Consider the following 27,295-nt stretch of genomic DNA (forward strand, 5'->3'; position numbering starts at 1 on the left):
ACTTGTAACAGAGTCCTTCATAGTTGGGATGCTACTGATTTTCCACTCAAGTCAACTTGTAGTTTTCTTCCTCCATAGCAAAAAGAGATAGGGTTTAGGGGTACCCTGAGAAGGTGGTAGTCACCTCACTTCCCTCCTTCCTACACTCTCCTGCATCCTCCAAATCATACTTTCCTTTCAGGTTTGGGTAGTCGGGCCCTGGAGAGAAAAGATTCAGGTGAGCAAATGCATCCAGAGAGGCATCCAGACCTTACCCACGCACTAATGACTGTTTCCTGAGGCCCTATTCATTCTAATCCTCGTTTTATTCAGTTTGTAGTTTTACAGCAAACGTTTGCTACATTTCCCAGTACAAGAAAACTAATGCATTGAGAAACAATTAATTTTGCATGATACAAACACACACTTTTAAGAATCCAGCCACATAGGCCACAGACTTTCTTGTTACATCATAATATCATTTTTATTTTTTTTTTTTATTTTTTTTTTTTAGTATTTAGCAAATAAACAGAGATCAGTCTCCACTCCTGGGAGGTGTCAAGGTTATAGTTCACAATTGTAAATATAATTGCTAGAAACATTTTCAGATACCTGTCAGCTGGATCTACAATTCTGAAGTTGCTTGATTCACTCATTCAACAACTTTGTGCTTTGAACCCAACCTGGTCCCATTACTGGCTGCTTAAGGGCCAGTCAGTGGCATAGGCACCTCGGGTGTGGAAGTGAACAAAACAGTAAAAATTCTTGCTCTCCTACCCTTTACACAAGTGATCACCACTCACTATCATCATTAACATCACGGACACAACACGCACCTCTCACATTAACTTGGGACTTAAGAATGCGTATTCAAGCGACTACTTGACTTAGCTTCATTGGGGGGGGGATAGAATTCTTAGCACTGAGCATGACTGACACGTGAAAACTAAAATGATTAAATGTGCACTTTCCTCCTTTTCATGAAACATTAACAGGCAGAGTTGTTGAACCATGCATTTTTCCCCCAGTTATCAAGTGCAGACAGCCGAACTCTGCACTTGACTCAGAGAGGGCTGGACTCCGGATCCCCCTGCTGCCCTCCCCTCCCCTCCCATGCTGGGGTGGACTGCTGATCAATGTTAACCCTGCATCTCCGTTCAGACTAGGAAATACAAAAGAAGCTTCCTTCTCAGCTTGTCTCTCTTTACGGGAAAGCTTCGGCCAGTCTTCTCTGCTGTTTTTGTTTGTTTGTTTGTTTTCTTCTTTGCAGGGCAGTCCTACTGTTCTTTAAATTTGTACCTGCAGGTCACGACCCTGTTACTGACCTCTATGTAGAATTTTTCCACTGAGCACAGGAAGGAACCTAAAAGCACAAAGCCAGGCTTGGCTCTCTGACCCACACCGGGCAGTTTACCCTCAAAGAGGCCCACCTTTTAGTTTCTCCAGATTCTGTTGTATGGATTCGGCCTTAGAGTCAGTCATCTGGAAAGACCCCGAGATTGCTGTGTGAATCTCTCTCACTGCCACTGTGTAGATCATGAGGAACAGGCAGAAGAACATCAAAGACAGTTAACAATTCACCCAACCAGCTTTACTGTTCCAGGAATTAGAAAATGTCCCTTGGTCTGTGCACGGAAGAGCTATCCCTGTAAGGATGGAGATTGGTCCCTCCCTTCTCGTGGTTGGTGGGGCCAAGGGAATGCTGTCGTTTTGATCTAGGTTTATTAAGCAAGAACAAGAGTCAGTGTGGAAAAGAAGAGCAAACACAGGTAAGCCAGCCTGAGGAGAACCTGGCCCTGAAATGATCCGTGTCTTCCTTTCTACTTCCAGAATGGTCTCTTGGGGAGTCACCGGCTGGCGGAGAGGAACAGGACAAACAGAATGCCAACTCTCAGCTGTCCACCCTGTTTGTTGAAAAACCTCAAACAGGATCAGTAAAAGTTGGTGAGTATTGGCCCAGAATCCTTCCCCTTTGCATATACCACAAAATAGATCTTTTTGTTGTTATTTTTTTTCCAAGAGGGGTTTTGTTGCTGGAGGGCTTCTCTCCAGCTTCCACCAAGCCCCACAGTCCCACAATCCACATATAAAATAATCACTCAGATGCTTATAATACTTATAAACTGTATGGCCGTGGCAGGCTTCTTGCTAACTGTTCTTTTATTTTAAATTAACCCATTTTTATAAATCTATACCTTGCCACGTGGCTGGTGGCTTACCGGCGTCTTTACATGCTGCTTGTCCTGGCGGTGGCTGCAGTGTCTCACGTCAACAGAATTTTAAGTTATTTAAATGCCATATTCTCTAGGTCTATGATGTGTTTGAAGATTACCTATCTATCTGAAATATATCTATGTATACCTAGAAGACTTAACTAACATGGCTACAAATATGATTATCATAGATGACTAATTATTAATCTATTTTTAATTATCCATTACAATTTTAAATGAGTTAAACATAATACCTCAAACAAGAATAGAACTATATATATATATATATATATATATATACAGTATAACAAAATTAACTTCAAGTTTGTATCAATAAACTAAAATTTATACCAATGTAAAACATTTTAAACAAGTTGTTCTTTAAAAGTAGGTTCATTAATCTACCCTTTAATCTTATCATCTCTATATCCTCCTATATATCTATAGGGTTTCTCTGTGTAGCTTTGTGCTTTTCCTGGAACTTACTTTGGAGACTAGGCTGGCCTTGAACTCACAGAGATCCGCCTGCCTCTGCCTCCCAAGTGCTGGCATTAAAGGCATGTGCCACCACCGCCCGGCAATAAATCATTTTTAAAATGAGGTTTTCAGTAACTATGAGAACATTTGTCACATCCATGCATTCCGTTACCCATAGGAGATCTTGTACCCCATTACTCCACTACCTCATTCCCTAATCCTAATCTTTGTTTCTATGGATTTACCCACCCTTCTTATTTTATACAGATGGAATAATTATGGAACATGCAGTCTGTTGCATTTGGATTCCTCTGATCAGCATAACGTGTTTGGGGTCCACTCCTGTTGTCGCTTCAGTATTCCTTTTTATGACCGAGCAATAGTATATTGTGCATGAACAGTATATCATGCAAAATATCACTATATCATCCAAAAGATGGATGGTAGTTATTTTGGTAGTTGTTAGCACATAGGGAGTCCAGTGTCTGACCCCAAGAGCCAATTTGATTGGGTTTAAAATGTTGGTTCTGCTTCTTGCTAGTAGGACAGACCATTTAGCCTCATTCCACCTCAATTTCTTCTTGTGTAAAATGAGAATAAAGAATGAGGCCTGCCTGTGAAGCACTCTGAAGCAGCTCTGAAGACTGGAGTCTGCTGTCACTATGACAGCACTTGGCCCCCAGCAGGTGCTTAGGATGCCCACAAGTCTGTTCAAGTGCTAGATAAACTATGTAATGTGTCTCGAGGACAGCTGGTCAGACAGATGGTGCAGATTTGGAAATAATTATTCAAAAATATTCATTACATGCTACCTGGTTGTGCTGGGTACAGTATACCATATGAACCCACATGAATTATAGTCTAAAAACAGGAACAGACAAGAGAAGTTAACCAGATAACCACAAAAGCTACATGCCAGGAAGGAAATAAACAGAAAGCCAAGATAGAGAAGAACTTAGAACCTCCTGAGTTTTAATTTAGCAAATTCTGATGATCATAATCAGACTTGAGTATTGACCAGATATCATGCAAATGAGCACATAACTAACTATATCTCAGACTTTCTTCTTTCAGGCCTAGCGTACAAGTAGAAATGTTGGCTCCTTGTATGTTCTTGTAAGGCCCTGAGACACTGACTGGGCTAGTGGCCAGACTGTTTCTAATGTCCCCAGAGCCTGATCAGCAACTACACAGTCTCTTCAAATCACTCCAAAGAGACTGGTTTAGCTTACTCCCAGCCCTGTCATTACAGGCACCCCATCATCTTGAATAAGAAAGACATGCATTTCTTTTGTGGAAATGCATAAATGTAAATCCACATTTAAATATTTCTTTCCACCAATATCTTCATTGCTTCTTTTCTGATTCAAAATTCCCAAATGGGCTGGGGACGTGACTCAGTGGTAGAGCACTTGTTTATCATGCACAAGACCCCAGGGTTCACTTCTCAGATAAATATATAGAGAGATATATATAGAGATACATATATACGGATAGATTGATATATATATATAATGAATGTGTGTATGTGTGTATCTGAATATATATTATATTTATAAAACCTGAGTATATAATACACAATTATGGGCTGGAGAGATGGCTCAGAGGTTAAGAGCACTGACTGCTCTTCCAGAGGTCCTGAGTCCAATTTCCAGCAATCACATGGTGGCTCAAAACCATCTGTAATGAGATCTGGCGCCCTCTTCTGTGTACATAATAAGTAAATAAATCATTTTAAAAAATACACAATTATATATAATATATAAATATATATTATTCAATGAAAAATATATAGAGAGAGATACGTATGTACGTACATACATACATACATACATACATACATACATACATACATACATAGAAACTTCCAAAGCAGATCAGATGGACGTTCTTAAAACTTCAAGGATACTTATCACAAAGCAGGGCTGATCCATTGTGCCACTGTGAAAATGTAAGCCGGCTCTCTACTGTACAGACCCGCATCAACTTCCTTCTGCTGAAAACAAGACAAATGACAGTTTCTAAACTCGAGATTAAGTCCTTTGTGCTTTTTCTAGGTGCAAACATCACCTTTGTAGCCAAAGTCAAGGCTGAAGACCTTCTTAGAAAACCCACGATCAAATGGTTCAAAGGGAAATGGATGGATCTGGCCAGCAAAGCTGGGAAGCACCTCCAGCTAAAGGAGACCTTCGAGAGGCAAACTCGGGTACGGTCCTGAACCCCTGGATCATCCCTTCTGTGGGGGGTATAAAACTGTTTCAGATTGCTGCATGGTCCCCCCACCCAGGGAGTATATTTCTATTCACCCCAGATAACTAAGACAATGACCTTAAAGAGAAGATCTCACCTAAGTCCAGTTTGGTGAACCAACAAATCCACTGGGGTTATTTCTAGGGGCGTGTAGGAGCTGCTCAGCTACAGCAGCCACGTGAGAAAATCAGGAGCTGCATCACGAAACACCTTCACCCCAGCGTGGGCGATGGTTCATGAAAGCTGCATCACCCATCTTCAATGCAGCTTAGCTGACAGCTGGGCACTGCGGGTTAGCCTCTCCCTCAGTAATTCCTTACTGTTTGTGTAACCAGGGGGAAGGGGCCTTGTGAATCGCCACATTCTTTCCACGAGGGAATGTTAAGAAGGCTTGTGATGGTCTCGAGCTGGTGATTCACAGCTACTCTGATTCAAAATGGCAGCGATCAGATCCAAACCAGAGGAAATAGCTACACGACGCAAGTTTAGCTTTGAGTGATTCTTGTCCCTCTGGGTTATCATTCCTATGTCTACACTCTGTTGCAATTGTCTTGTTGTGTCTAGAAGCTGTGGGGCACAACCCACCCTTCTAGACCGAGACATACTGGATATAGATACTGTCTTATCTTTACCCCAGTTCTGAGAAATTTGTTAAGCAATTGAAAGGTGAGCACCTGTCTCTGCCATAAGGGTCAGTCAGTCTACAGTGTGTCTGGATGCTTTTTATTGTAGATCTACACATTCGAGATGCAGATCATCAAGGCCAAAGAGAACTATGCAGGAAATTACAGGTGTGAGGTCACCTACAAGGATAAATTTGACAGTTGTTCATTTGATCTTGAAGTGCATGGTAAGAGAACCATCTCACCTGGATAAATGTGACTTTTTACAGGGTGGAAAGGGATGGAGAAGAAATTTATGCAATGCTATCGGATTTGGGTGATTTAATTTGCATTTTGTTTTATTTATTTATTTATTTATTTATTTATTTATTTATTTATTTATTTATTTATTTATTTATTTTGAGACAGGGTTTCTCTGTGTAGCTCTGACTGTCTTGAAACTCACTCTGTAGACCAGGCTGGCCTTAAACTCACAGAGATCCCCCAGCCTCTGCCTCCCTAGTGCTAGGATTAAAGGTGTGTGCCACCACCTTAATTTGCATTTAAGATTGTGTTTTTCTGATTGTGGAGGATTTAGTAAGCCTGATGAACCAGTATTATCTCTTGCTCTCAGTATTCTTTCTGTCTTCCAGAGAAGGATGGTATTGTTTTTTCTAATGATTTAATCTGTTGCCTGAGGCCATTTTTTTCCACTGAAGTTTGGGAACAAGACAAGGATGGCAGGAAGCCAGGACAGAAAGAAGAGAGATGTTCTCTACAGTGACTTACGTCACATAAAGGAAATTCTCCACCCATGTGTTCCATGTACTGCCCAGAGAAGACACAATATGGATAAATCTTAGGGTATATTGAGGATGAATGAAATCTCCACTTTTATAAGTGTACAGGTAGAAAACCAACTTGCCAGCAACAATCATGAACTTAAGATAACTTCATCAAAAAAAAAAAAAAAAAAGCCGTGGTGGCACACACCTTTAATCACAGCACTTGGGAGGCAGAGGCAGGTGAATTTTTGTGAGTTCAAGTCCAGCCTGGTCTACAAAGTGAGATTCAGGACATGCTCCAAAGCTATACAGAGAAACCCCGTCTTGAAAAAAAAAAAACAAAAAAAAAAAACAAAAAAGATAAGTTTATCCAAATGTGATGTAGCCACCATTTTTTTTTTTAAAGCCAGTATTGTTTTAAATGGAATTATTTACACGGAATGGAATTGAGTTTTAGGAAGCAATGCTTTTCTCTGCAACGTACTGCTTGTTCCACATTTGGAGTGATGTCATTGGTCTTGTGTACCTCAGCTTGGATCCCTCTGGAGGAGGGTAACCAGGATCACCAAGACTCCCAACCACACCCTTGTCCTACTTGAATGTGTGTGTGGGGGGGGAGGGAGTCAGCGTGGCTCAATGCACAAAGAGGAGCAGCCACACCGAGGGGAACTCCCTTTCCTGTGCGCAGGCAGTGTTAGGCAGATTAGAGAGGGTGAGGAGACTATGAACTTTGTCCTCAATTAGAGTGGACTCTTCCAGCAAGCTATGGAGACAAGCAAGGTGTGGAACATGCCTCAACCACTCAGGAGACAGAGACAGGAAGGCTTCTGCAATTGAGGCCAGCTTCAATTGTTTCAGGCCAGATAGAGCTCTGTCTCTCTGTTTCTAAAATAAAAATAAAAGGAAGGAAGGAAGGAAGGAAGGAAGGAAGGAAGGAAGGAAGGAAGGAAGGAAGGAAGGAAGGAAGGAAGGAAGAGGGGGGAGGAGAGGGGACAGGAGGGGAGGTGAGGGGAGGGGAGGAGAGAAGAGGGGAGGAGAGGGAAGGGGAAGGGATTAAAGCTCTGCTGACGACCTGGAGAGGGCATCAAGTTCTTATTCTGAGAGATATCAAGCAAATACGGAATGATCATGGGTCCCTTCACTGTAAGGACTTCTAGTACCCAACATAGCTTCATTACCCCAGCCAGGCATGTCTAAGAGTCTCCTGGGAAACTGTTAGAATTCCGATTTTTGGACTTCCCTCCATCATTTAGTAGATCAAAATCTCTATCAGGAAACATCAAGTTAATGCCTTTTAAACGTTCTCTGTGAACCAGTGGACAGGCAGGTGAAGTGAGAATTTGCCTCCGAAGTCTCTCTGTTGGTTCCTCATTTAGAGGATGAGAGGTGAGGATGTCTCCGCAGCTCGGCCACCCAGGAGGACAGCCATCTCCCTTCATCTAAAGCTTTTCCATCTGGGGAACGCCTCAGTCCATGAGAGTACTGAATACAAAACCGCCTTCTTAATCGTCATTCATTGTATTATCTCTTTCTTTTCCAAGAATCCACTGGAACTACTCCAAACATTGACATCAGATCTGCCTTCAAGAGAAGGTAATTTCAGAGTGGGAATCCAGATAGCGTTCATATAATAACATGGAGGTGGAAGGGTTTCCCTCCATTCTCCAGATTCCAAAAAGGCACAGCCATTTCACTGCAGTCAACCATATCATGTCTTTAAAATTGCCATTCTAGAAAAGCCATGAGCTTAATGCCCGACCAAGCCTACACTGATAATTTCTTAGAGTATTCTCGATAGAGTAGACCCTCCATTTGTGCTGGTCTCACGATTGCCTTAGGTTATCCGTGTCAAGGAGTGGCTTCATCCTTATTTGCACTGTTTCCCACCAAATGCCCCAAAGGGAAACAGAAAGAATACACCTTATACAGCGCCAGCAGAGCCAGAGCTGAAAACTCATTTCCATTTCTTTTCATTGTGTGTGGCGCTACTAAACCGTGTGCCCTACCCAAAACACGGTTGAATAGCTCCTTAGTAAGGTTAATATCACATGCCGTGGGATCATCCTAAGTGGGTAACCACTGAATCTGCTGACATTGAGGATGATGTGGAAAGGAACCGTTTAGACTTCATAGACTGTTTTGTTGAAAAGGAAAGCCACCCTAGAGTATAAAATGTGATCCCTTTATTACAAAGCATGGTTTTTGTCTGATTAAAAAACACAATTTCCTGCCCAAATTATCAAGAAATACAATGTTTAGTGACTTTTGAAAATACTAGACATTATCCAATTAGTCAATGATAATTTTTAACTTAAAAAAAAAAACCCTCAAACTGTCCAATCTCATTACTGCCCTCCCTCCACACACACACACACACACACACACCCATCTCATACTTAAAATAAACCAACCTAAATGTGCTCATGGCACATGCAGGTCTATCTTAAGACAGGGAGACACAAGCTACTGGTTTGTGCTTTGAAAAAATAGAAATGTGTTTACTTTAAAAGGCCCTCGGCCGCCTGCTAACAGAAAATGTGAGAACGCGTTACTTGGGTTTAATGTCTTATGACTTACATCTTAGACACACTGTTTTTAAACCCACATACTCTTTTCTTAGAAACTACAACTAACATCTGTAAAGAGCAGGAAACAAAATCTCCATTAAAAATTAAACATGTAAGTAAATCCGTCGTGCTGTTTAAACACCAGCACCGCAGCTTCTACTTAGAGTTAATCGAAAATCAAGAGAGCGGCTGCATGCCTGGTTTAAGATGCATTTCTCTATAGGGAAACTCCTTAAAAAGTCACTAAGAAAGAGTTAATTAGCAACTCAAGAGAGAACATTCTGAAAACTACACTTTAAAAGGTGCTAGCAAGAAAACCAAATGACTGTACTGCAAAGAACAGTCTCTTTAAAAACAGAAAGAAATGCATCTTCTAGAAAGCTCTACAGTGAGTAGCTCCATTTTTATGTCCTGTTGGTATCACTTATCTGATTCATCTATTCGTGGGCAGAGCGGTTACCTTTGGATATAAGGCCATGTGTGCACTTATATGTCTGACAGGCTCCATTTTGTCCTTGAAGCCAATCTCTGCCTTCCGTGGATAACAGAGATCAGCAAAAGTCCTTTGCTTTTTACACAGGTTTCTGTCCAGAGCCCCCAACTTGCAAAAACAAAGTACTTTGTGTTGCTTGGCTTAAGTGCATTTGTGTTATCTGGTGTTAACACAAATCCAAGCAGTTTCATGTATGCAATCTACACTGTGTCTTCTGCAGTCATACAGTAACACAAGTGCCTTATGTCTACTTTTCCACAAGTACATACTCCAAAAACTTACCATGTCACTTGTGTGAAAAGAAATAGTTTGCGTTGATTTAGTCCTCGTGTGCCGGTACGAAATTGCATATCCATTCTGTGTAGAGTGTTCATTCGGGGGAGCTCAGCTATGTGTCTGCATTAAACCCAGATTTGCTTTTCTTTTGTTAATGACAGTGGAGAAGGTCAAGAGGATGCAGGGGAACTTGACTTTAGTGGTCTCCTGAAACGTAGGTGAGAACCAAGTGATGCCGTGAGGCACCGTGGCCTGGATCTTTTAGACCCACCCAGAGAAGTCAAGTTTAAGCTGAATGCTTTTCCAAGAATTGTCTCTTCTTAATACGTGTTTTGCTTATAGAATGTAACAGTCAACTAAGAGAGAGAGAAAGCAACAACTAACCTGTTAAAGGCAGAAGCTGGTGCTTCCTAAACTTCCTACTTACGTGTTTGATGAGTTTCCGTGTATTTTCTCAGTTGAGAGTGAGGAAATGGGATAACTGAGACATGAGACTAACGGTCTAGAAACAGCCAAGACTTCACGTCATTCTCTTCTGTGATTGGATAAATACAGCTTTTGTTACCTTTGGTTCTTGACACTTGACTGAAAATGTCAGTTTCACATTTTTGGTAGTGGTCTTTGCAATAGGCAGATTCACTTTGATACGTTACTTGTGACTCAACTTTAAGACATTATTGATTTGAAGACATGTTGACATTTCGTAAAAGCACTAATAATGAAAGACTTTTTCTAAATGTTTTATTATGACACAGTGTTGATTATAAGATACATAGTATGTAGTATGTAGTATTCCAGAGATGTTTAAAATGCCATCCCCAAGATGCATATTTTAAAAGTGATAAAACATAGTAGTGAATAGAAATAAACATTTATTGTTCACACTTCCTTGACAGTGTCATCTCATGTAATAGGACATAGAGGGCAGCCAGATGGATGTTCAGCATATAACCATGTTATAGGATTTCTGTCCATATATGTACAAGTATAAAATAATATAATAGACTATATTGCATAAGTGTTATTTTTAGCTATATATACATTTTTCAAGACATTTTCTATAGCAGAAAAACAACAAAAAGAAAGGGTTATTTTCTGGGATTATAGTTTAACAAATTTGTGAATAAACAGTAAACCTATTTGTCTAAATTTATAATTTTGCCATCAGTTTTCAGTTAGCTTTTCAGATTTATTTAAAAGAAAATTTCAGTCCTCTTTGGGATATTAAAAGAACATTGATACAAATGCTCCTCAAAAATTGTAAACTCATGAAAGAAACACCATGCTTGTGTTTCTATCCTCAGTTTGGTTAGATTTTTTTTTTCAAGTTAACAGAATGAAGATTTCAATCAGAGCCCTCAACATTAAGGTTAAAAACAGAAATAGTTATAGGTATAATTTACTAATTAGTGATCAATATTCAACAATACATATGACAATATCAAATATATCTTTTTGATCTCTCAATCATTAGTTTAAATAATATTAATTATTTCCCAAAGTTCATTTAAAGCAACAATATATGAAGTGTCCTTAAGTGAGCCTCATTCTCAGGAGAAACCAAAATCCTGAGACACTGAGTCATTCACTCACACAGGGTCACACTGGACCAGGCAGGCAGAGACCTGAATCCCAATTTCTCTTCTGTGACTCCATGTTAGAAACAGAACTCCAAGTCTGCCCTAGAGGCTAACATTGCCATTCACAATGTGTATCGCACTGTAGATGACAGGGGAGTTTTTCTTCCTGCTGCACATGGGGGCTCACCTGGAAAATACCAACCTGTAGAAAATCAAGCTAGGTGATGTCCAGGGAAACAAAGCAGGGTCTTATCCACAGGAAAGGATGAAAATATTTGTATGATAGTGAGACCGACTTAAATCTCAACACCAAGAAGTCATATAAGGCAGTAAACTGAAAATAGATGTTTAGTATTAATGATCACACTTTCTTGACAGTATAGAATTCCATTGTGAGTCTTTGGTCAAAATATATGTCCTCTCTGAGGTGAGTTTTCCACATATATACATTTGAAAAATAACAACTAATAGAACTGTAAAAATTAAATTAAATATAAAAGACCTAGATCATGGTAGATAGCAGAAACCATGCCCTTCCTCTAGACAAATGAACATTTTCTTTCAATGCATTTGTCTTCAGACAAAGACCACACACACACACACACACACACACACACACACACACACACATATACACACATGCATACATACACACACTCACACACGTGAGCACAATCAAGATGTGGTACAGTAAATTTAGTGCCACGTTCCAATTTAAAAATGAAAGGATAAGAAATAATAGCAGGATGTTTCTACCAACAACTTGCACGGGGAAGAAAGAGGAAATTATATAGCCTAAATGACAAGAAAAAAAAATCTTAGGAAAAAGGGCAGCAACTATGTCTCCAGTTCTCATTTCCTTCACGTCCTTTAATTAAGGCTCAGATTCACTGGGTTGTTTGCCTAAGACTGTGTTCCTTTAACATACTGTACTAACCCACCATTATAACTGGAGAAGGCATGTGTTTCCTACTAAATGGTGGGTTGCATGTGTTTTCATTGTGGTAATGACACATGGTTACCCTTTCTACTTCTCCAGAAGTGTGTGGCAAAATCTCTGCCGGAATAAATATGAGAACCACTGTCTGTGTACCGAAAATTCTCCCTTTGCCTATTAAAGCCAGCTTGTTTCAATACACACTAGATGAATCAAGGCTAATATTTGGGGCAGTATTTCATTATGGGATTAGACCTTTGTAAATATTTAGAAGTCTTATTCTACATAAAATTTCTATAAATGATTTATGGTTCGCTAGGACCACCAATTTATAGAAATTTTTGCTGTTGATAAAAGTATGGTAGAAACTATACAGGTCTATCCCAGTGATGCAAAGGAACCTTAAAATCTAGATTTCTCAGCCGGGCGGTGGTGGCGCACGCCTTTAATCCCAGCACTTGGGAGGCAGAGCCAGGCGGATCTCTGTGAGTTCAAGGCCAGCCTGGGCTACCAAGTGAGTTCCAGGAGAGGCGCAAAGCTACACAGAGAAAGTCTGTCTCGAAAAACCAAAAAAAAAAAAAAATCTAGATTTCTCTCCTCACTGCACTTCAATTATCCACGCAGACAGTGTCGTGAGCAGCCACCGTGGTATGTAAAGATGGGTTCTAGGAGGGCTGACTACTGTAAACAGAGCTTTGACCTCACATCCCAAAGCTTCTTCTAAACTCGGGCCTACACTAGAGAGGTAGAAAAAGAAGAAAAGAGTTCATTGAGGTTCACATACAAAATCTGATAAGGAACACGCTGGAAACACATCCATCCTCCTACATCAATGAAAGATGCTGAGGATGATGGGCTGTGAGTCCACTCTAGGAAACGGTGAGCATTTTTACTGGCTTCCTCTGCAAACATTCTCCTGGTTTGTCTCACCTCTTTCTTGTGTTTCTTGTTGCTATTTAAATTATAATAACTATTGGACCTCTCGAACTCACAGAGATCCATCTGCCTCTGCTTCCCGAGTGCTGGGATTAAAGGCGTGTGCCACCACTGCCCTTTTTCCCCTTTTTTAAAAAAGAGTTTTAAAGAAGTGGGTAGGTGGGTGGGTGGGGGACACAGGGTATCTCTGTGAGTGTGGCTGCTTGCAGAGGCCGGAAGAGGGTATTAGATTCCTTGGAGCCAGGGTGACAAGCAGTTGTGAGTTTTTCAGTGTGGGTTCTGGGAACCGGACTTAGCTCTTACACAAGAGCAGTGTGTGCTTTTAACTACAGAACCATCTCTCCAGCCTCTAGGCACATTTCCTTAATGGGATTGGCTAGACATTGCCATTTAAGATGGTGGACCAAAGATCTCTTAGGTCCTTCCACTCTCTGGGTTAGCTCCATTTTCTGCACTGGGCAGGAAGACCTGACAGTGTGAGATGGAAACTGGAGCTTTAGACATTATCCTTGCCTAGGTGTTTCCGTCTCAGGGAACATATGAAGCTAAAGAAGACATTCTGAGTTAGGTGTGAGTGCTGTGACCAAGTCATGGCGCCCTTTGTTCGCACCACCGTATTTTCACACTGATATCTCCAATTACTGGCCAATTAAAAAAACAAAACAAAACAAAACAGTGTTATTCACAGTAAGCCGCCCCTGGAACATTTTTTAAACTAACCTAATAAAAAGCTAGTTTACCTTAAACAAAATAATCAGGACTATTTAGCCAGTGAAGAAAATCAGATTAAATTATGTCTTTCATTTATACGACTAAACTCATTCACTAAAAAATTCATGTGTAAATTTTGGCTTCATTGTGTGGATTTGAAATAGGGGCAAGACAGACGTATTTTGACCTTTTTCATTTATTTGTTTTTTTTAGGCAGGAACTTACTATGCAGTCCCAGCTAGCCTGTGACATACCATGCTGACCAGGCTGGCCTCAAACCCACCAAGATCTTCCCGCCTCTGCCTCCCGAGTGCTGACGCATGTAACAGATGACACATATAACACATGGAGGAGAACGTGGCTGTACCCTGTGGAGTAGTCATTATAAGGGTGGTGTAGTCATGTTCTCCTTCATGTGTCCCACACATTCTTTGTCAGTGGTCAGGATTTAGGGTCATATTACCCTGTCACTTGTCCATGGAATCTTAAACCATTTATTTTACAGTTTAACATTAATCTGTCTACAGCCCAATCCCATTCTTGCTCTTAAAAAAAAATCAAGATGGTATGGTAAGCTGAAGTATGACAGAATTTTTTTGCCTCGTTGTTCTTTTTCCTACCAACTTAGAAAAACAATTTTCTCTTAAAATGCATCTTAATTGACACTAATATGAAGAACAAATAAAAAACTTTTATGATTGTTTCAATGTTTTAATGTAAAAATAACAAAATAATGCACATATTTATTAATGTGATGGAACAAGTATTGGAAAAATCCACAGGTTTGAAATACTGTTTGGATTATGTCTACATCAATACATGTAGAAAGGAATTTTTTTTTTCACTCGTAGGCCAATTTTAAATATTAATTCTTAATCTGCTTTTCAAACTGAATCTACTACCCACATGAGTGGCCAGATCTGTTTTTAAGTTTTTGAAATTCTTACCTTCAACTGCTTCTCAGCATTTTGGTCAAGATCTATTGCGATCAGACTTTGAAATTGAAAATATCTCAGGATTTGTCCTGACATCCCCACTCTTCCTACAATTGCGTTTTTAAGTTGGAAAAGTAAAAGTTCAAAGTGTACATACTTGATCTTCTGGTCTCCGGAAGTTACCCAAGAAATCGAGTCGACTCTGTTGGTGGCTCTAAGCAGAACCCTTGGCATCACAGAGTGGGATCATACCCCACCTTCCGGGTCTTTGGGGGCAGGACAGTGTCTAACCTAGGCGACCATTCTTCCGGGCTAGGGAGGTGAAGCAGCAGGAGGAGGAACCCGAGATAGACGTGTGGGAGCTGCTGAAGAACGCCAACCCCAACGAGTATGAGAAGATCGCCTTCCAGTATGGCATCACCGACCTGCGTGGCATGCTTAAGCGCCTCAAGCGCATGCGCAGGGTGGAGAAGAAGAGCGCAGGTGAGCACTCCCAGGGACCTGGCAGAGGCGGGTCTGCCACCTAGAACCATGTCTCGGGTCTCATCCTATTTCTCATGGGCCTGCAGGGGTTCAGGGTTCCTTTAGCTCCCTAACGCTTCAGGTGGAGTAGTGCTCTCTCTGCTGGTGGTGGCGTGGCTCCGCATGGTAAGGGTCAGCATGTTTACAGTGCCACACATGCCACACAAGGAAGCGGAGAACATCCCTGTGGCCTCTAGGAACCTCTCGGAGGTCTCCATTCGTTCAGGCTCATATGTCCCTCACTCTGTAGCTCAGATTCTTCCTCAGAGTTCGTCCCTCGCACCCAGTAAGGTATCTGGGGTGTGCTCCCTTGACTCTGGTTTGAAACACAAAGTTGGGGGACGGGGAGAAAGGTGTGTTTTTCAAGTTGGCCACTGACGCTCCCAGCTTTCCTGTGCTGGATCATTATCAGGTTCCGGGTGCACAAAAATGTCGGGGTGATATCAAGCCCCGACTTTTACTGCTTCCCTTCATGTTCAGACGGGATTTAAAGACTCACATTATGGTTTAAAAAAAAAAAATCCGGTCCTCCTTTCTAAATGTCACCCTGAACTGGCTGAGAACCAGTTCAGCACAACTCAGCTGTTCCTACAATCTCACAACTCCTAGGTCATGATTCCAGAAACAATCGTGGAAGTGGAGAGCCAGCTGACGACCCCTTTAGAGAGGCTGGCCTTTCTGAACCCTGAGTGCTGAATCCACGTGCTAGGGAACTGGTTAGAAACCTAATAATCATTTTTATCTTTTTAAAATACCAGAAAGTGAGCAAACGCCAATGAGATGGCTCCGGGAGCTCAGACGTTTGCTGCCAACGCTAACCGCTTTAGTTTGCACCACGAGCCCGCATGGCGGGAGACAACAGACTCCCCCAAGGGTCTTCTGACACCAACACCCCACAGGCATGCCATGCAGGCACATACAGAATAAATCGGTGTAATTTAAAATTAGTAGTAGCGCTACTTTTCTCTTATGCTTCTTTTAAAAACACACAAACTTGCTTTAAATTTTAAACCATCTTTCTGTATCCATGTCAACATAACTGAAATATATGGGTTAACTGGGAAGACTTCCGACTTTGTTCTTCCCTGAAACTCTTTTTTTTTTCCCTTTAACACGTTCTTAGATTTTCATACACACATTATACACTGTCATATTTTTTTGTTCCTATCTACAGCTTTTGCCAAAATTCTCGACCCTGCGTATCAGGTTGATAAAGGAGGCAAAGTGAGATTTGTTGTGGAGTTGGCGGATCCAAAGCTGGAGGTGAAATGGTTTAAAAACGGTCAGGAAATCCGACCCAGCACAAAGTAAGTGGGCTCTGAAGGACTCCATCAAAATAGAAATGGACAGTGGTCTGACTTAACTTTGAGAGACTAAAAGAACTTTTCAAGCATGTTTTTTGGTTTGTTTGTTTTAGTTTTGGCAAATTATTTTAATATACAGATACAAAATGACAAACAGATTCACAGCATTTACAAGAAATCAAATAACTTTTTTAAACATATGGGGTTTTTTTGCCTTTTTTTTTTTAAAGAATTATTTATTTACTTATATATACAGTGTCCTGCCTGCATGTATGCCTGCAGGCCAGAAGAGGGCACCAGCTCTCATTACAGATGGTTGGGAGTTGAACTTGGGACCTCTGGAACATCAGTCAGTGCTCTTAACCTCTGAGCCACCTCTCCAGCCCTCAATTTGTCCTTATAATGTAACACTGTGAGGAGGGAAAGGAGAGGTTGGAGTTGCAGTCCCTTTATGTGTAGTTCGGAATTCTGAAAGTCACAGTGCTGTGTAAAAGAAACTCATGTTTTCTGAGGCTATTTCAAGTCAGTCACGATTATTTTATGTCACTGTACATTATATGTATTGTCTCAACTTCTCTCTATTCAAAATAATAAAACTTAGAAATAGATGAAATATACATTTGATATGCCAGATGAAAATTGCATCTCATAATTAGAAGGTTTGAGGTTTTGTGTTTATTTTTGCTTTTTCCCAAAAATAACATGAGTAGTTAACATTTGGTAGTGATTGAACATCTTCTATTTGGGTGCTGTTGGGAGTACTCACAGCATTGCAACTAAACAGAATGGTTTGATGTTAAAATAATGAAACTCAGGCCAAAGCCTGGGTTTTATTATGTCTTGTCCCTCTTCCAAAAGGAAGGAGTCAAACTGACCTCTGATGTCTGATGGTATTGCTAGTCTGTCATGAAACTACTTCATAGAGCTCTTCCTTAACCTGGGAGATTTTCGGCTCTAGTATATTGTCTTAAGTTAATAAGTGCCACATGTACACTGATGCAGAAACTTGTCCCTTCTAGAGCACAGTGAAGTGGTTTCCAGCTTTTCCATGGGCTCATGCCTAACAGAATGACTCTGAGATGATAATATTTATACCTGGTGCAAAAGTCTCTTGGAGACAGCCTGGATTCACTCAGAAATAGTTTTCCTTCATTGGCGTCACTAGAAAATGTTGATACGTTTTGTTCTTGAAGTCTTCAATTAGAGACATTTCCCCAATTTGGTTTTTTGCTCATCTATAGAATACCCTTGTGTGCACCTCCATAATCAACACATATAGTTAGAGTATTTTCTCTTCCTGGCTTCTAGTTTTCTGTTTCTAAACTTTCTTTTTTAAATGGATTTGATTTGATGTGTATTGGTGTTTTGTGCCTATGGAGGCCAGAAGTTGAGTTACAGAACATTGAGAGCTGACATGTGGGTGCAGGGAATCTAGCCTGGGTCCTCTGGAAGAACAGCCAGAACTCTTCACCACTGACTCATCTCTCCAGCCTGGCAAATGATTTCTTAACAGAGAGTAACTGGGACACAACAGGCCCAATGCTTAAGCTCATTTAAGAAACTCTATTTGCTGCTGATCTTATCAATCAAAGTCAGTTATTGCTTAAACTGCACAATCATTTATTCATCCAACAAAAATGTCCTGTGTCCTTGGACTAAACAATGAAGGGAATATGTGTAAATGAGTAAGATAAAGTGTCTGCCACTTTTGTAACATACGTAATTAACACATAATCATTTGAAGAGTGTACAGAGTTAAAAAAAAATCTCTCTAACACACTCAACCAACACTATCTTCCAAAAGTGGGTTAAAAAATTAACTATATGAGAATTTGTTGATATTCGTAGTTAAAAACTTATATGAAAGAAAAGAATAAAAATGAAATAGTATGTGTAAATACACATATTTGTCATGTATCGTAGAAATAAAAAATGAGCTTTTGTTTGACATTAATTGAATGGATAAAATATGCTGCATAAATAGAGGATCATAGATTTATCATTGAGTCTCAAGCATTAAAGAAACATAAGCCAAATCTGCTAATAAGGTGAAGAAAATTGAGGTCACAAACTCTGCCTCCCTCCTGTTTGAAACAGATACATCTTTGAACACAAAGGAAACGAGAGAATCATGTTTATTAATAACTGTGCACTGACAGATGACTCGGAGTACTACGTGACAGCTGGAGATGAGAAGTGTTCTACTGAGCTCTTCGTGAGAGGTAAAAAGAAATCTCTCCTTGCATTATCAAGGGGCAAGGGCTCTCCTCCCAGGGACCCTGAGCCAAAGGAGAGGCAAAGCAGCCGCTTCAGCCCAGGGGAGAAGCAGTCGGCCCTCCAGAAACGTTGGGCTTCCCTGTTAGGTTGGTTCAGTACTGAGGCTGAATTACATTGGCAGGTATCCTGAATCCTAATCACTCTTCTGATGTGTTGAAGAATAGAGCAGCTGAGGGGAGAGAAAAGCCGCTATGTGAAACTGCCTCGTGCTTTTGACTAAGGCCAAGCGCTATTCTGCAAGATGGATATTTCAGGGATAGCCTCTGAAACCCAATGGTCTTTAATGGGTGACCTGTATTTTGGCCACTTAACTGACTATATGAGAGCAGCTTCATTGGGAGGGGAGCATCGTTCACTGGCATCAAAAGAGCAGCAGACCCCAGTAAAAAGATGGGGGAGTCAAAGAATGCTAAGTTGACCGTATTTTTTCTATGAAGCTCTCTGGTTACAGATAACTCTATTCCTTATCCTTGGTTGAGAGCCAAAATCAAAACCTTCAAGCATTATCCATTCTCCTTCATCCACTGTATCTACCACCGGGTACCTTACTTGATGAAGGCAGGGTATTTGGTGCACATTTTATGTACTCCCCAGAACAATAATTCATTTGGTCTGAAGAGTTCTGAAACAACTGGGGGGGGGGACTGATCCAGCATGGCCACAGACCAACAGAGATTCTCATCTCCAATTGATATCCCGGATTGATGATGCTTTCCCATTGCAGGATTTTTCTCTGTGAACAAACTGGAGTTTAAGACACAGGCTTTGGATATTTAATGATTTTGATTTCCCCTTTTCCAACTAGAGCCCCCAATTATGGTGACTAAGCAGCTGGAAGACACGAACGCTTACTGCGGAGAGACAGTAGAGCTGGAAGTGGAGGTGTCTGAAGACGACGCCAGTGTGAAATGGTAACCTGCTTTGTTGATGCCTGCCTGTGTTTAATAGACCAAGTTGTGTCTGAAGGTTTTCCTGTGTCCTGCCTGGCCTGCCGCACAGGGAAACTTTCAACTACACAAAGTATCTTCATAACCAATAGAATGCAACATGGGAGTGTCTTCTAAACATGAAAATAATCTCAACGTCTTTTGTATTGGTAGAGATGATAACCAAAAGCACATCATGATCTGAAAAATCAGCTCTTAGAGATCTGTCTGGGCAGAGATGTAGGGCAGTAGCAGTCCTTACTGGCAACATACATGGAAAAAATATAATGTACGTATTTTTTCATTTAAATCCTCATTGTTGCTGGGAATGTGACCCAGTGGGACAGCCCTTGCCTAGCATGTCCAAGGCCCCAGACTCCAGCCCTGTAGCCTAAGAATCCAATTTTCACCACTTTAATTTTTTCAGTTCCCTAGAAAAATATGGTAAGCTGAAAATCACCAATTCCTTTCAATAGCTAAAAAGAGCCAGGAGATGTGCCTTAGTGGTGATACATAGTAACCTTGTCCAAGGCCCTCAGTTTGACCATTTGCAACACACACACACACACACACACACACACACACACACACACACACACCAAACAAAAGCAATTAAAAATTTGAGGTGGTGGGAAGTGAAGAGTCTTTTACAGTCTGTTCCCTGAGAGTTAGCTCAAAATCAAAAACTAGAAGATTTAAGATTATGAGATGAAATGTGATGTTGAGAGGAACATAGTAAATCACACAACAGGAAGCAGAAGTCATTAGCATGGAAAAGATTTTTAGTACTAATCTAGAATATGAATAACTTAAAAACAGGTTGTGAATCCAAAAGAGAGGCCAAATGCAGTCTCAGCACCTCCCTCCGACTGAGTGAGCTCATGTTCTATTAATATGATTTTGTACACAATACTTGTTACTGTGAAACAATTGATGAATCTACCAGTGGACCTACCAATGAAGTTGTGTTCTTTAACAAATCCTTCCTGTGTGTCTGGAATCTGTTAGGAACTTTGGAAGACACTGGGATGAAACAATAAACAAATCTTTATTTCCAGAAATTTAAAGTATTTTTTCATTTTATATATATATATATAATATATACATATATTCGATATATACAAATATATGATTTAGTTTGATCATATCCCATTACCCTCCCTTATTCCCTTCTTCTCACTGATCGTCTTCTCCCTCCCTTTACATCCACATTAACTCAGGTTTAAGAATGGTGAAGAGATCTTCCCTGGTCCAAAGTCAAGATACAAAATTAAAGTTGAGGGCAAAAAGCACACTTTGATCATAGAAGGGGCGACAAAGGCCGATACTGCAGAATATTCAGCCATGACGACCGGGGGACAATCATCTGCTAAACTAAGTGTTGACTGTAAGTAAGACCTCCTTAGCTGTCTCTAAACTGGCTGACAAAGAAGAGTGTGCGTATTAACAGTTTCAGGAAAGTCTCAATCTTTTTGATCTTTTATTCGTTGCATTTTAAAAGATGCAGAATTGGCCTCCATTCTAGCTGAGTGTCATAGCAAGCCTCTTAGAAAGGAATCAACCACTCGGTTTAATAGTAGTAGTGCACCAAGGGAAGAAATAATAAAATCACCTACCAGAAAACTTACCCAGAAAGTTATAAGTGCCAGACCATAAAAGTAGATAGTAAATATGCCAAATGCTGATGCTGTTTGCTTAATTATATCTTGCTATCTAGTCATGAAGTAAAGTCAATGCTCAACATGCAACTTGTAATTGCATTTGGTGTGAGAAGAAAGTTGTTTAAACCCAGGGGAGCCACTGAGCACTCTCAGCTGAAGAACTCAATTTGCTGATGACAGGCTTCCAAAGCATAAGAGAACTAATGTTCAACAGCAGAACTAATGTTCTTAAAGTAGTGATTTCTCAATAACAATCTATTCACGGCTGCCATGAAAATTAAACTAGCAGAATGCCGTGATGGTTGCTCACACATGCAGAACAGACATTCTTTCTTCCTTACTCCTTTGTTGTTCCGGCTACACTTCATATGATCGCAGATTGAAGAAGAAACAATCTCAACATATGATTCATGGAACCGTGGCCCTTTTAGTTTAATATCAAAATGTGTGTTGACCGTGGGCAGATCATAATCTGACATTTGTGTCCATTCTAAGTAATTATAGTAGGTTCTGCCTTCATGCGATGTAACTATTTCTAAAAATCATTATGCTATGCAAATTCATGTGATAATAACCAGAAGGTTTATGGAATAAATAATATTTGGTCCACTAGACTAAAAAAATCCTCCTAGTGACACGTTGAAAATAAAATAAAGGGTGGAGAGACGGCTCTGTGGTTAAAAGCATGTGCTGCTCTTGCAGAGGATCCAAGTTCAATTCCCAGCATCCACATGGTGGCTCACAACCATCTGTAGCTCCAATTCCAAGGGATTCAATGCCCCCTTCTGGCTTCCATGAGCAGCAGGCATGCACACAGTGTATATGCATTACATGCAAGTAAATACTCATAAAAGAAAAACACACAAGTCTTTAAAACAAACAAGACCCCATTCAAAATAACAAAACAGTCACAGTTTTTCTCATCTTAGATTGTTGGTAAATATAGTACTTTACCTTGAAAGGGACCTGAGATTTGCTTGTAGGCATGGTGCTGAAATGTATCATGAAGTATCAGGAAGATTATTTGAAATCAGATGAACAGTTGTAATCTTAGATGTGAATGGATGTAGCTCATATCATACGGGTGAACAGCCATCATGATGGGTATCTGAGGTGATGGAACTTGTGTTATGGTCAGTTCTGTCCAGTTATCTCATCTACATTGGAAAACGCTGTCCCCTTCACAGCATGTATTATAGACAGGACACCGTGAAATGCCACCGCGTTAGCTTGTCTGGAGTTTGGCTGTGGATCCATCCTGTTCTTTATTCTGTAGTGAGACCTCTTAAGATCACAACGCCGCTGACTGATCAGACTGTAAAACTTGGGAAAGAAGTATGCTTGAAGTGTGAAATCTCTGAAAATGTGCCGGGGAAATGGACGAAAAATGGCCTCCCTGTTCAGGAGAGTGACCGCTTGAAGGTCGTCCACAAAGGGAAGTAAGTGAGCCAGGTGGGCCGTTCGTAAGGGACTAGCCACACTCGCTTTCCTAACCTCTAAGGAACTAGCCACACTCACTTTTCCTAACCTCTAAGGAAATAGCCACACTCACTTTCCCTAACCTCTAAGGAACTAGCACACTCACTTTCCCTAACCTCTAAGGAACTAGCACACTCACTTTCCCTAATCTCTAAGGAACTAGCCACACTCACTTTCCCTAACCTCTAAGGAACTAGCCACACTCACTTTCCCTAACCTCTAAGGAAATAGCCACACTCACTTTCCCTAACCTCTAAGGAACTAGCCACACTCACTTTTTCTAACCTCTAAAGTACGTACTTACTGACCCTTTCTTGTAGATTAGGGAGATGACCTACTCGTGGTCTAGCAAGAACTCTTGGTTGCTTTGCTCTATACCACATCCTGCTTGAGATCCTCTATCTACACCTCACAATACGGTATACCATCCAAAACCTATCACGGCCACTATCTGAACATATGGCCAGAGGAATGACTGTGAATTCTAGTTGAGGACCTGACCAATTATCAACTGTCCCTAATGTTCAATAAGATATATAGGAGACCACTGAATTTGTTCTGAATTTCTGCATCCGGGCCCAGGAGACCAAATAAACATGGAGGCACCCATGCTGAAGTTCCACCCTGCCTTGCCCAAACCAAGTTGTTTATCTGAGTTTGCAGAAGTTGGGATAACGAGGACTAACACCAAACCCTTGAACAGGACACACTGAGTTGACATGATGAGGGAGTTCCCTCTGCTTGAGAGGGACCTGCATTTTGTAGTCTGATGCTGCTTCCCCCACCCTTTGTCTATGGTATTGACCGCGTATGTTCAGTTTATCGGAGCACCCATTCTATTTTATGGTGTTTGTTGCCTGACTCCAGAGTGCAAATAAACATCAACTAAGATTCTTATACCAACTGGGCGGCGGTGGTGGTGCACGCTTTTAATCCCAGCACTTGAAAGGCAGAGGCAGGCGGATCTCAGTGAGTTTGAGGCCAGTCTGGTCTACAAAGCGAGTTCCAGGACTGCCAGTAATGTTACACAATGAACCCCTGTCTCGAAAAAACAAATAAAAAAGATCCCTATACTGTGGGGCTGGAGAGATGGTTCAGTGGTTAAGAGCACTGGCTTCTCTTTTAGAAGACCAGAGTTCAATTCCCAGCACCCACATGGTAGCTCACAATTAATTCTAGTTTCAAAGGCTCTGATGCCATCTTCTGGCCTTCCCAGGCCCTGCATGCACACAGTACACATACATACTTGCAAGCAAAGCAATAAAAAAACAATAAAAATAAATAGATCTGTTTGTTTGTTTGTTTGAGACAGGGTTTCTCTATGTAGCCCTGGTTGTTCTGGAACTCACTCTGTAGACCAGGCTGGCCTGGGACTCAGAGATCGGCCTGCCTCTGCCTCCTGAGTACTGGGATCAAAGGCCTGTGACACCCCCACCAGGCTAATAAATAAATCTTAAAAAAAAAAAAACTTTACACAATAATTATTGTCAGCCTTTACTAATAATAATTATCACATGACCTTCCTCCTATTTTTCTTTTCTTGGGGGAAGCATAATTGCCTAGAATCTAGCGAAGATTTAAGGCAAGGAATTGAACCTTGACTCACAGACTCTCACCAGATCACAAGTGGATTTATGGAGCTGAAAAAGTCCTCTAAAATTTTATCTGTATACATAAATACACATGTTCATAACATCACAGAATGTCCTGCATGTGTTACTGCATGTGTGTCTGAGTCAGTATATATGTGTGTGATGCTGAGGATTGAATCCAGGGCCTCACACATGTTAGGTTAATGCTCTACCACTACATCCCTAGACCCAAATGTACACTTTTTACTGTGAGAAGCTTCGTAGGCTCCATCCAGTGTTCACTGATTCATGACCCATGAACTTAGGAACTATTGCTCTTTGATGCATATAACCAAAGTCAGTGTTTTCCTTTGGAATTTCTTGTGTGTTTAAGTGTAGCTTTATTAAGATGCTATATTTTGTTCTTTTTTGAAGTTATGAGACAAAAGAATAATAGACACTTGCATACATAATAAGCAGATTGTATTGCAGAGACACTTTAAGATGCTCCAAACCAGATCTGACCTGGTCAGTAAATAGAATGTCCCCCACCTCTGCATGTCCCTCTCTTCCTCTCTCTCCTGTATGAAGTGAGCACATTAAATAAAGGGCAGGTCCCTTCAGTTTGGGTCATGTATAGTCTACACCCTTGCAAAGTGTTAGAAACCTGTTTTTCCTATTTCCTCAGAATCCACAAGTTAGTCATAGCCAATGCTCTCGTTGAAGATGAAGGTGAATATGTGTTTACACCAGACGCCTACAATGTTCCTATGTCTGCCAAAGTTCACGTCATTGGTGAGTAGATCAGAGAAATTATTGTATACCTGTCTACTTATTTGCTTACCTTGGACTATAATGTGTCAAAAGCTATATGATTTAAAGGATATATCAATGTGATATTATTCACTCATTATAAAACAAGAAGCAGTTTTATAGGGTGCCAAGCACCAACTCTTGTGATGACATATATATACTTTTAGCCAGGTTAAAACTTGATTGTTACCGATGTCTATCAGTAGCTAATCACTAGCCAAAACACCACATAGAAATGGCTGTATGGTGACCAAAGCTGTGCTGAATGTTCCAGATCCTCCCAAGATCATCCTGGATGGCCTTGATGCTGACAATACCGTGACAGTGATTGCCGGAAGCAAGCTCCGTCTTGAGATCCCGGTCACAGGGGAACCACCTCCCAAAGCCATCTGGAGTCGAGCAGATAAGGTCTCTCTCTCTGTCTCTCTGTCTCTGTCTCTCTCTCTCTGGAGCCACACAGACAAGGTCTCTCTCTCTCTGTGTCTCTCTCTGTCTCTGTCTCTGTCTCTGTCTCTCTCTCTCTCACACACACACACACACACACACACACACGTGCACATGCACATGCACACATACACATGCGCACATGCACATGCGCACACACATGCACATGGCCCAACTCACTCCTTGCCCCTTGCCCCCATGATTCAGGTGAAGGGAAATGGTGTAAATCAACATGTCTGATAAAGCCAGCCATGGCGGCTCAAGCCTTTAATCCCAACACTGGAGACAGAGAGAGGCAGCCAGATTTCTGTGAGTTTGAAACTAATCTGGTCTACATAGTGAGTTCCAGGACAGCTACAAAGTGAGACCCTGTCTCAGACACACACACACACACACACACACACAAGAGTATGTTATAGTTATAATTCCTTTGAAAAGAGAATGGGGGCTGGCTTTCAGATAAATCTATTAAATCACTTATTTATTTTCATATTTCTAGCCACCCATTTACTTGGCCAAGCATGATTTTGTGAGTTATGAACATGGTCCCACCTTCTATTCCATGGACGTCATGGGGCAGGCAGGAAGGAAAGTGGTAAACAGTGAATAAAGTAAATAAAAAACTAAGGAACAAAATCACTCTGCACAGTAAGAAGTGCTGTGGAAATACTAACAGAGGACGTGCTAAGCTGGGCATGGTGTCATACACCATACCAACTACACTGAGGAGAGTCAGGCAGGAACACTCGAGGACAGCAAAGGCTACCTAAAAAGACCCTGTCTTTAAACACTCTAATAACAATACTAATAAAAAGTATAATAATAATAATAATAATAATAATAATAATAAATTAACAAATAAATACAACAACGAAAAGCATATTTGTGGGAGCCCGTTCTCGGGTTCCTCATGGCTTTACCCAGCAGGTCTGCATAGAGAGGATGATCAGGACCACGGGCCTGAGTGCAGGTGTCTGAGATGGTCTGCACTTGGCTGTGCTGGGGGAGGAGGTCTTTTGCTCCACCCCTTGGCATTCTATAAATACCCTGGGGCAGAGACAGTCAGGGCCTGCTGGAATAGGTTCCAGGCCCTCTCCAGGCTATCCTGTATTTTCTATCTGTTTATCTCCACAATCTAAATTCTTCTATCTAATATTTTCTGCTGCTCGCACTCAAGAAAGCTCTGGGGAGCTGTGGGGTTGGTGGGTAGCCGCCCAGTGCTTATTGTGATAGCAAGTGGCTGTACAGTCACTGCGACCTGAATGGCTGACAACAAGGAGCTCCAAAGGGAAGAGACCGCCTGGTGAAGGCCTTGCACCCGCCAAGGTCAAGGACAGAGAATGAGTTCAATGTGTGGGAGGCCTAGGAAGGCAGGTGCTTCTGGGGCACTTGGTCCAGGAGGAGAAAAACAAAAGAATCTCAGTTTAAGCTACCCTGGTTTCTTGCCACCAAAAAAAATTACATTCAAAAAGCAGAACAGGAGTCTTCCTGGCAAAATGGAACAACAGGAACCCGATTTATAGTCTCGAGTAGAAAATCCCCAAACTGACAAAACTG

The 27,295-nt window shown here is 41.1% G+C and overlaps 1 protein-coding gene across 13 annotated transcripts in view; it reads left to right on the plus strand.

The window, feature by feature from the left end:
- The window catches only part of Mybpc1 (myosin binding protein C1), an 86,645-nt gene that overhangs the window by 29,775 nt on the left and 29,575 nt on the right, over positions 1 to 27,295 (plus strand). For 7 of the 13 annotated variants that reach the window (XM_037196837.1, XM_037196847.1, XM_028880302.2 and 4 more), the window contains 14 exons: positions 182 to 217; positions 1,810 to 1,923; positions 4,727 to 4,875; positions 5,652 to 5,769; positions 7,848 to 7,899; positions 9,804 to 9,860; positions 15,058 to 15,224; positions 16,438 to 16,570; positions 18,665 to 18,789; positions 19,650 to 19,755; positions 20,991 to 21,157; positions 22,708 to 22,870; positions 25,170 to 25,276; positions 25,569 to 25,702. In XM_037196837.1, coding sequence (XP_037052732.1) covers positions 182 to 217; positions 1,810 to 1,923; positions 4,727 to 4,875; positions 5,652 to 5,769; positions 7,848 to 7,899; positions 9,804 to 9,860; positions 15,058 to 15,224; positions 16,438 to 16,570; positions 18,665 to 18,789; positions 19,650 to 19,755; positions 20,991 to 21,157; positions 22,708 to 22,870; positions 25,170 to 25,276; positions 25,569 to 25,702 — 1,628 coding nt within the window. The remainder of the gene's footprint in view (positions 1 to 181; positions 218 to 1,809; positions 1,924 to 4,726; positions 4,876 to 5,651; positions 5,770 to 7,847; positions 7,900 to 9,803; positions 9,861 to 15,057; positions 15,225 to 16,437; positions 16,571 to 18,664; positions 18,790 to 19,649; positions 19,756 to 20,990; positions 21,158 to 22,707; positions 22,871 to 25,169; positions 25,277 to 25,568; positions 25,703 to 27,295) is intronic. The other 6 variants (XM_037196848.1, XM_037196840.1, XM_037196849.1 and 3 more) reach the window with 1 other exon arrangement.

The sequence above is a fragment of the Peromyscus leucopus genome, chromosome 18 (genome assembly GCF_004664715.2).
Source record: "Peromyscus leucopus breed LL Stock chromosome 18, UCI_PerLeu_2.1, whole genome shotgun sequence".
Lineage (NCBI taxonomy): Eukaryota > Metazoa > Chordata > Mammalia > Rodentia > Cricetidae > Peromyscus > Peromyscus leucopus.